At 33.8% G+C, this 10,826-nt stretch overlaps 1 protein-coding gene across 1 annotated transcript; it reads left to right on the top strand.

The window, feature by feature from the left end:
• The first annotated feature begins 4,668 nt into the window (after positions 1-4,668).
• Positions 4,669-9,865, top strand: LOC133874304 (solute carrier family 40 member 2-like). The gene is made up of 8 exons (XM_062312194.1): positions 4,669-4,878; positions 5,490-5,640; positions 6,520-6,716; positions 7,166-7,642; positions 8,020-8,191; positions 8,731-8,868; positions 9,032-9,142; positions 9,437-9,865. The coding sequence occupies exons 1-8, from the start codon at positions 4,760-4,762 to the stop codon at positions 9,557-9,559; spliced, it is 1,488 nt and encodes a 495-aa protein (XP_062168178.1). The 5' UTR covers positions 4,669-4,759; the 3' UTR covers positions 9,560-9,865.
• Positions 9,866-10,826: the final 961 nt, after the last annotated feature.

The raw sequence follows: 10,826 nt of genomic DNA, 5'->3' as shown, positions 1-10,826 counted from the left end.
CTAATATTCCTTGTGGAGATATGATTATTAATTTCTTCAAGAAACCCGTGTGAGAATTGTGCACTGTATTCATGACTAGACTTTTGCAGCATGTGTGTCGACGATGGCTATGAAAACCTTTTTGATGCTTCGAACTAATTCAACGCCATTCGTATTATTGCATTACTTTTCAGGATTGCTGGAAGCTGACTTTGATGTCTTTTTCCGGCGGTGATATTGCATGGCTGCATGCATTGCTAGTTGATTGCACTATAGTCTTTAATTATCTGTACCTAGCTTGTACGGACGCAACCCTTTCCTTTTGAGAAGCTATTTTAATTTGCTGATTAAATGGTTTACAGGATCACCTAAACATGCGTATGTTCAAATTGAAATGTTAAAAATTTAATTACTCATATTATTTTTCTTTCCCTAGCTGCTCTCCCACAGAGGACCTTTTCCAGGAGTAAGATAACATCCTTACAATCTTAATTTAATAGATACTTAATTAAAGCCTGGCCTCTAGCTTGGTTCTGTTGTTTTGGCCGGAGCTGATCTTAATTTCTTATTTTCTTCTTTTTGATAAATATTAATAAGTTTTTTTGGAGTCCCATGCATGTTATTATAAGATGAATCAACGCCTATATGGCGCTGAGACCTTCTAGAAATAATAGATAATAATAAAAAAAAAATTAAAAAAGAATAATAAAAAAAAAGAGACGAAAATACGTCTACAGGATAAAGATTAAATAATACATTTTGTTCTATATTCACTTGATAAATTTAGAATACAAATAATCCATATTTATAAGTAGATGAAAATAATACAAAATGATATCAGAAATCAAATCAAATTAAATATATTCAAATATGATTTGATTACTATTAGTGTTGAAATCAAATCCTATAATATAACATCAACTTTTGTAATATATTCTCACACTTCTCAGGGTCATCCCATATAGGATGGCGATCGACCCACCCTTCGGTGCAAGCATGCATGGGAGCACCGTTCGAGTGGTAGCATATATATATATATATTAAGTGGAGCAACCGCGAGCTCTACTCTAACAAACGCTTTAGTTGGCTCTCGAGTAGAGCAACCCAATTAAGAGAAATCGTACATTATCCGCTACATCAAAAGGGAGGATTGGGGATCCATGCATATTGAGTTGGTCAAGAATTTAAATGTTAATTCTTACGAGAAATTAACATATATAGAATTAATATTACAAATATATATGTAGCCTAAGAGAAGTCAAATATGCAACTGAGGAGTGATTGGTGTAACTGTTGTGCACCACTCTAGAGACAGGAGGTGGGTCTCATGTGGGACCTATATAGTGGAACCCACTCCATGGGACCTACCCCATATCTCTAAGATTTTGCACAAATTACACAACAATTACATAACTATTGTGCAAGAGTTATTTTCCTATGCAATTAGCAAGGATAAAAAGTAGCGTACATGACATTTTAGGAATAATTTTGACATTATACATCCACCCATTTGAACTCCTCCGTACGTAACGTACGTAGAATTTACAAGAAAGATGGGTTAATTACGATAAGACCCATCATCATCATCTTGATGATTTTAAAAAAAAAAATCCCATGTATTCCCGCACTACCCTTTAGAGGAAAAGTACTAGACCATCAACCTCACAGTCCTCACTGTACTCTGCAACACAGTTAGAAGCAAGAGAAACATAAAATTAAAGAGTCAGAAACATTACATATATATATTTGTTATAATATAAATTGGATGGTTAAATTCTTTTTTTTTTTATTAACTTAAACTTTTGAGATAAGTGGTGATTTAACATGTTATTAAAACTATAAAGGTGATGCAGAAGAGAAATAAATAAATTGATCTTATTAGTTAATTAGGTTAATTAATAATATTTAATTTAAATTTTGAGTGTCGGTTTTATATTCTAAATTAGGAAGGAGATGGATTATGTGTTTTGTTTGATATTAAGATTTTTCGTATTAAATAATAGATTTAGTCCAAAGTCAAATTAGGGTTAGGGTTTTGTCATTCTATTTAACTCGTCTTTTGTACTCTTATGGAAACATATGTATTATGATTTATGAAAAGATAGATGTTTTGTTTGAGGCGAATCATCTTCACTAAATTTTGATTGTGAGACTCTTATACAAATTAATTAGTGAGTGAGAGACTCCGATTATTTAATCTTTTGTTGTCAGATTAAGTTTTTCTGTTCTGAGTCATGAATAAGTCATGAGTATGAATTCAGTCTCCGTCATTTACCTCTGATGCAATATCTCAACTAAATATTGCATTTTTTAGGAAGCTGACGAACATTGTTTTCATAATTTGGCAACCATTTAAGCTCGCTGATTATTTCCTCTATACAAGCATGAACGGCCCGGCGGCAACGTATGGACGGGCAATTGTAGAGCTCCTTGGCCTGAGTGCAGCAAAACTGGTCCACAGAGCCACCCTCGATAAAATAGTCAAAGCAATATGGGAATATGAAAGTCTTTATGCTGACGCATGATGAGAAATCTAGAGCTTTGGCCGCCGCCTTGGGTGCACTGGCCACCATGCACACAAGCACCAAGCAGGCGATGATCATCAGCTTAAGGCCGACAACAGAGCTAGCCATTCCCATGTTGATCAGCAAACAGCCAAACAAGTCCTTTTCCTAGTTTTAAGGTTAATTGGCTACTTTAAGATCTACCTCCTGGCTAGGTTTTGGAGTTTATATAATTAATAATAATGCACATGCATGGTGGTGCAACTCGAAAGATTTGTTTGTGTAATTATGTGTTTTGTTTTTTTGTTAGTGTACGTACGTGTTGATCACGGACACAGCCAAATTTGGTTGTTTTTTAAACTGCATGTGTAACCTTCGGAGAGGAAGCACATATATATATATATATATATATAAAATGTGCAATTCAAAAATAACGTGTGATTTTAAAAAATTACAGTTTAATGTTTAGTAAAATTGTAGTTTTACCTTTAAAATTAATCGCGTGTTTATAAAATCACACTTGCAAACAATAAATATATTGTAATTAGATTTAAAATCACATTTTTTTATTTGTAAAATCGCAATGCAAAACTAACTATAAAATTCGAAAATTATTGCCCACAGGTAAAGCCCTTACCAAAATTTACACGTGTATGACGAATTGAGATCCGGCGTGCGGCATGCATGCAACAACTCTAATTTAGGCTGTTCAGTTTAAATTGAACAGTCGAAATTTTGCTACATCATTTAAAAACTTAAACTTTTAGATCATTAAGTGTACGTTCATCAATTTCTATCATTGCACAATTAAGATGCATGCTATAGGTATTCAAGAGCTGGCAGTAAATAATTTGTACATTTTACCTTATTATAAACACTTTTATTCTTTTCCTCTAATAATATTTTTTTTTGTCGTTTTATAACTTATTCATAATGTAAAATTGAAATGCAATAAATATTTGTCATTCACATGATTCATACATTTGGATATACAAGCTAATAGCATAGGTAAAAAAAAATTATAATTAATTAATGACATAACACAGTCTTCCAGTTGACTTTACATTTTAAACCCGAGTTTTTGTGTCACTACAAATTACGTCGGATATAATTATTTCCTCTAATTTTTTTTTTTATATAGATTTCCTCTAATTGATTTACTATGTTTTTGCCGGAGCATATGTGGTGAAGGGATACATAGAATCTAAACGTACAGCTAGCAAGTCAAACGACAGAATCCAAACAGCAAGTCAAGCAATATCTACCTTTCCATTGTCATTAATTGTACGTCTCGTTTCAAAAATAATTTTTTCCCTAAAAAAAGATAACAAAATAAGCTCTTTTATTTTTAAAGAAAAAATTATTAACAAATCATTCAAAATACAAAATACCTTTTTTTTTAAAAAAAAAAAAAAAAAAAAAAAAAAAATCACATTGTCCTATAGGTCAGTATAAGGAGTAACTTATAATTATTTTTAAAAAAAACAATAATAATAATAATAATAATAAATATTAGAAAGACATGGTTGTACAACCATCCCGATTAGATAGGGGTGACCACCCAGTCGCTCATGGCCACACGTGTACTTTTATTATTATTATTATTATTATTATTATTATTATTATAAGTAGAAAAAAGTTAGTTTTATGTTTACTCTTTATATTTTTTTTTTTCAAAATAATATTTTTTTCTTAAATAAAACCAACCAATCTTCTTAAGTTGACCCTACAATAAAATCTTTCCCCACATATAGACTCTAAAGGAAAATACATTTTCACCCTTATATATATATTATGATGGGAAACTCTTAAATTAGGATCATTTCGTGTATTCATCTTTGTCAGCTAAATTTTTGTGCAAGCGTCTCTTTATATTATTATCTCAAAACTAAGAAGCACTCTCTTAAAATAAAATAAAACCTATTCAAATCCCCTATAAAACTGTAATTTATTTTTGAGAAATGTTAGGCTTTTCAAATTTTATCCAAAAAAAAAAAAAAAAAAAAAAGAAAAAAAGAAATTGATTCTCAAATCATGCATGTATCAGATAGATTTCATCTAATCTATTGTTTTAGTAAATAGAAGCATAGGGTGATGGGATAGTAACACGTGGCTTGGAAACTTGGTGTTTCTCTTTATTTCTTCGAGGTGACGATGATGCAAATCATATATATCATTGTTTATTAGTGTAGTCTTCATTTTGTAATGATCACCTAGAAGGACATTAACACACCCAGGAGAGGTAGAAAGAAGAGGATGAGATAGAAGAAGCGATAATGAGAGAGCCACTTCTTGACCAGCAGCAAGAACAACCTTCTTCTCAGGATGATTCAACCCCTTCATCACTTTTTACATACTTGTACGTTGCCCACTTTTTGGCCAGATGGAGTGCCAGGTTTTTACCTCTTATCCATTACTATTGAGTTTTCTTTTGTAATCTATGTCCTTGGGTTAATGGACTTGAAGTTTGTTCATTATTTGTATTTCAATGTCTTCACATATAAGGTTATAGAATTACTTCATTCAGTATATTTTCCCAAAAATTATCAATATTGGTTTTCAAGTCTGAGTGGGTTTTAAAGCATTAGTCAATTTAAGAATTGAATTTATTTAGGTGTTAAAAATTCAGACTGAACTCTGTTATGGATTTAAATCTAGTGAGAGGCAGTTTCTTAGCTGCTGAAAATTCATTCAAATTACCATTTGCTTGAGAATTCAACAGATGAATTGCACAATTAATTTTGTCCTAGAGGTCAACCTGATTTCATGAATGATGAACCAAATACTCTGTTCAAGCAAACTTAGCTGTGACCCATATTATAGTTCTTTTCATTGTCTAATGAGTGAGATCGACTGGATGGTTTAGATGATCGAACTGATTTGATATTTTTCCCATGCACCCATCATGTAACAATGACAAATCGGCTAGCTTCTCACCCCCAACATGCTTCCTCTAAATCTAGTGTTTTGTAAGCAAGCTTTTATTCAATACTCCCTTGTTTGCAGAATGTGGGAATTCTCTGTGGGGTTATACATGATCAGCATTTGGCCAAATTCTTTACTCTTTGCCGCTCTCTATGGCGTGGTAGAATCTGCCTCAACTATGCTCTTCGGCCCGTTCGTCGGACAATGGGTGGATAGGTTGACATATGTAAAGGTTTGCTCACCATCTATTATTTCTGCATTTGACAGTGACCATCAATACAACAAATTTTCAAAATTCTCTTAGCAGACCCAAAATATTTTGTGTATTAATTTTACTTATGACTGGCCCTTGAGCAGGCATAGTGAAAAGTCTTTTTGGATTCCCTTGATCATCAGCTTAGAAAATTCTAACCAATATCTATTTCTTCTTAAAAATTTACAATAGCCAGGGTTATCTTGTATAAGATTTTTGGAGATGATTAGATCGAATAGTTCAATTTTGGTACCTTTGGTCTGCTTACAGGCCTTTCAGACGGGCCTTCCCAACTCTTTATGTTATTGCAGCACTCAAGAACGAGTTGGTAGATCATTACTTAGGTGGGGCGGGTGATAGTATTCATTTGAATCTTAGATCATTACAGGACTACATGATTAGGAGTTGGAGTTAATAGTCAACTTTTTGAATTGTTGTATGGAATAAGATCCAGAGGGGAGGGATAAAAATGAGGTGGATCAGAGACTATCTCCAAAGTGTCAGGCTTGAGTTTATCAATTCATTGCATCCTTAATAGTTAATATCCACTGTTCTCTTATGTATGCTTCTTATATACTTGCCTTGCAGCCTGTTAGCATCCTTTGATAAATCTCTTGTTACTTAAAAAAATTTAGAATAATAGAGAAAGAAAGAAAGAGAAAAATTAAGTCTTCTAAGCCGTCCACATTTTGATATGCTTAAATAAACTCATCTTCGTGTACAGGATGAGACATGAAGAAACTAGCATATGATAATCTATACTTGTATGGATTTGTATGAATATGCAGGTTGAACTCTCTGGCAGTGACAAATCTAATTATTGATATATAAATTTGCATCTTAAATTTCTATTGGTAGGTTCTCCGAATATGGTTGGTAGCGCAGAATTTCTCTTTTATAATAGCTGGGTGCACAGTGATTGCATTGCTGAGATTCTCAACCTTGAAGTCCACTAATTACGCAGCATTCATCTCACTAGTGCTATTAACCAACGTCTCTGGAGCGGTTGCAGTGCTTTCGTCACTCGCGGGTACCATCTTGATTGAAAGAGAATGGTAATTGTCATGGGCTTTCAAGTGAAAAAAGACTTCAGAATTACACTTACATATAGAGTATTGTGTAACTCTAGTTGAAATGTGTACTGCTGTTAGTGATCGAAGTTTGATTATACCAATCATTCTTTTCAAGTGTACAAGTTTGAAAAAATTTCATATTTTTGTAATCCTCATTATCAGTTGTGGCCTAGTATTGCTTCGTTTGGCAGCTGTGACGATGAAGGAAAAAGTATAAATAAATTCAGCATCTTACATCAACCAATTCAAAAACTGGCCTTTTCCATTATAATCATTTTATTGTTGCTGTCACATCTTTGTTTTTTTTTTCCCCTTTCTTTTCCTACATCTTCTTGGCTGCGATAAGAGCATAAGGAGTTTGTTATATTACAAAACGATTCGTATGTTTTGATAGCTCTTAGCTGATTATACTATTGATTTCCAATCTACAGGGTGGTTGTGATATCAGAAGGCCATCCTCCAGAGATACTAACTAAGCTGAATTCAATTATCAGAAGAATTGATCTAATATGCAAGCTATTTGCTCCTGTTTTAAGTGGCTTCGTTATCAGCTTTGTATCACTAACAGCATCTGCTGTGACTTTGGCACTCTGGAATGCGATATCCATTTGGGTGGAATATTGGCTTTTTATCTCTGTCTATAATGGCATACCAGCTTTAGGTGAAAGAAGTCAAAAGAGGATCTCAAGGCTTTCACCGGTCGAAGTTGTGGAAGAGAGCACATTAACTTCCCAGGAGACAGAAAACTTGCTTTCTCATGATGGAGGCAATTCAGCATTGACTGTGAACACCTGGGAAAGTACTATAATTCAATGGGTCCCTTGTCTTGATGCATGGAGAGTATATTTTAAACAAGATGTTGTGCTTCCTGGACTAGCCCTGGCTTTGTTGTATTTCACCGTCCTCAGGTAATGAACTATTAACAAGTTCTTCTTGACAAAATAATATATAACCAATTAACCACGTTTAGCATGTGTTTGGAAGCAAGTTCAACTAAACTTTTCCCCTTAATTCCTATATATGCATTGTACACTCATTAGAATAAAAGACCACCGAGGGAAATATGACACTTGTATTGGGTTTTAACTGAATGAATTTGCCCATTCTCAGTTCTTGAAAATTGATACTGCCTACTTCTGATTATTTTTCCTTAAGTTGCTTCTAACCACATCCCAAAGAACATAAAAGTTTCTCTCTCCCAATGTATATTTTTTCCATGCTGTCTTTTGGCTCAGGTTCTGGATCCAAAATGTTGAATAAGTTCTTGCTGATTTAATCTTTGCAGCTTTGGAACTTTGATGATTGCTGTTTTAGAATGGCAAGGCATACCTGCTTATGTTATTTCAATCGGACGCGGAATAAGTGCTATGATCGGAATATCGGCAACATTTGTGTACCCAATCTTACAATCTCGCATCTCCACAATTAGAACTGGACTCTGGTCTACCTGGTCTCAGGTGAAAACTTAGTAGGCAAGAAATTGGTCATTGGTGGTTGGAAGTAACGTGTCCATACGTAATCACACCTTTAGTTTTGTTAAGAGTCCCACATTGCCAAGGTTTGCCTGGGTTGTGGGCTTTATAAGCCTTGAGCAAATCTCTTCTCTTGAAGTACCTTTTGGGAATGAGTAAGGCTCAAATGACTTAAATATGGTATCAGAGCCACAAGTCTTTAGACAATGTTTGACTTTCCCTCCCGATATTGAATACGTGTTTGGCCAAAATATGTCACACGTGAGGGGCGTGTTAAGAGTCCCACATTGCCAAGGTATGCCTGGGTTGTGGGCTTTATAAGCCTTGAGCAAACCTCTTCCTTTGAGGTGCCTTTTGGCAATGAGTAAGGCTCAAATGACTTCGATAGTTTCACTTTTTCTTTAATTAAATCTACAAATAGTAACCATTTGAAAGGGTTTTTCTGGTTTTATGGATCATTCTCTGTTGAAGTTACTTTCTAACACACCTTTGATTTTTATGGTATTTGTGTGTTTTTCGTGCAGTGGACCTGCCTCCTAGTATGTGTCGGTTCAATTTGGGTCAAAAATAGCGTTTTAGCAGCGTATATGCTGATGGCTGGTGTAGCAACATCTCGGCTTGGATTGTGGATGTTTGACTTATCTGTCCTCCAACAAATGCAGGTAGCAAAAACCCAACAATAATACCAATACTATACTTTGCATATAAAATTTCTGATACTCTTCATCTTGATGAGCGAACAAGTTATTTTCTGCAATTTGTTTATGCTTTTTCAAGATATATCTTTCTTCTCTTCTCTTCTCACTCATTTTCTTTCCTGGATAGGATCATGTTCCTGAAGCGGATCGTGGTGCTGTGGGAGGTGTTCAGAACTCACTGCAGTCGACTTTGGATTTGATGACTTATGTCATGGGAATAATTATCTCGAATCCACAGGTGATCTTGTTTAGAATTTGGTGTTGACTCAATTTTTAATAGGATAGCATTGAGTGATTGCATCTGTATTCATTTATGCTTTATCCGAATCTGCATAAAGTTCAATAAGAGCACTTAATTAAGACACCCTTGCCATGCACGTACGAGGATCATCTCCGTTTCACTTGAAATGGAAATGAGTATACGATTGCAATCTTACACGAGAACACGAAATTTTTATGTAGTTTCCTTGATCCGAGGTACTTCTTTGATGCTTTGAATTAACTCTATTCCATTCATGTTATTGCTTTTCAGGATTTCTGGAAGTTGACTTTGATATCCTTTGTGCTGGTGACATTGGCTTCATTGCTCTATACTTCTTATGTGTACCTTGTCCGGAAGCACCTCTTTCATTTTGAGAAGCTACACTTTAGCTGATTATAAGGATTACAAGATCACCTGAAGATGCTTCCTCAAGGTGAAATTTAAAGAGTAGTTACTTGTAATTACTCATATTATCCGGGTTCCCTGCCAGAGATTATCGGTATATTGATTGCAGATCAATTGTATTTGCTGGCCTTAAGTAGTCATTTCCATTGTCCTCTGTCTTTAAGCATCCTTAACGATTGTAACTTAGTAGATGTTTAAAGCCTCTTGGTCCAGTTGTTTTCTTGAGCTAAACTTTATTTTATTAATAAATGTTCAGTTGATAATGAATAAAAATGTGAGAAACATTTTTTCAAAGCGCATGTGTTTCTAATATGCTTTTTTAATAGCTTTAATAATTATCACATGCTTTAAAGGATATGCGTATTTCACGTTTCAAGGCTTGTTTGTAAAAATTTCCTACAACCCAATTTCTAAGAAATTTATGTCCGATCTCCAACAATGCTATGCATTTTACCTAATCAAAAAGCATCATTTTTTACTTTATTATTTTTTCAATACAAACTCCTAACAAATTTTCTATTTCATTCTTCATGTTCTTTAAATATTATCTCACAGTTATTTTTTATTGTTTTCTTATATAAATGCTACACGCTCTCATTCCCATACTCCTTAACATGACAGTAAAAATCATCATTTAATCCAAAATTATAAGGTGATTCATCCGAAATTCAATGGTGATTTTCACTATCACGTCAGAAAGTGTGCACTTAAGACTTGAGAGTGTACATACAACATTTCCCGGTCTTCTTAAACCACAAGAGAGAAATGATTAAAAAAAAAACAAGAAGAAAACAAAAGCTAAAGTGATTTGAAAACGTAAAATGTGTTTTGGATAACAAAAAGACAAGCTGTTAGACATGACTTTTGCATCATACCTAAATGTACATAAATAATAGGGAGGTTTTAGAGCATCTTCTGAAAATGCTCTAAGAGAATATATGTATAAACTCTAGGGTGCCTAAAATTTCGATTCGTTTTGAAGTAAATTTTTTTATTCATACTCTTCCGGATGTTTCACAATAATTGTATCGTTAGTTCTACATAGCATTTAAAATAAATCAATTGATTCATAATAACAATCGGATTACTCTCTGTTTTTTTTTTTTTTTTTCCGCAACACAACAAAAGAGAAAAATGAACCTTAAATTGACAGTAAATTTTTGTTGCTCTTTGGATGTCATGTCGTGTCGTGTTTTGGGCCGTTAATTTGAATTGACGAACAGCATAAAATGTAGGATTTTACAAGCGGTTACAG

Source organism: Alnus glutinosa, chromosome 7 (genome assembly GCF_958979055.1).
Source record: "Alnus glutinosa chromosome 7, dhAlnGlut1.1, whole genome shotgun sequence".
In the NCBI taxonomy this organism is placed as follows: Eukaryota; Viridiplantae; Streptophyta; class Magnoliopsida; order Fagales; family Betulaceae; genus Alnus; species Alnus glutinosa.
Note: the sequence above shows the minus strand (reverse complement) of the source record. Positions and strands in the feature narration are given on the sequence as shown.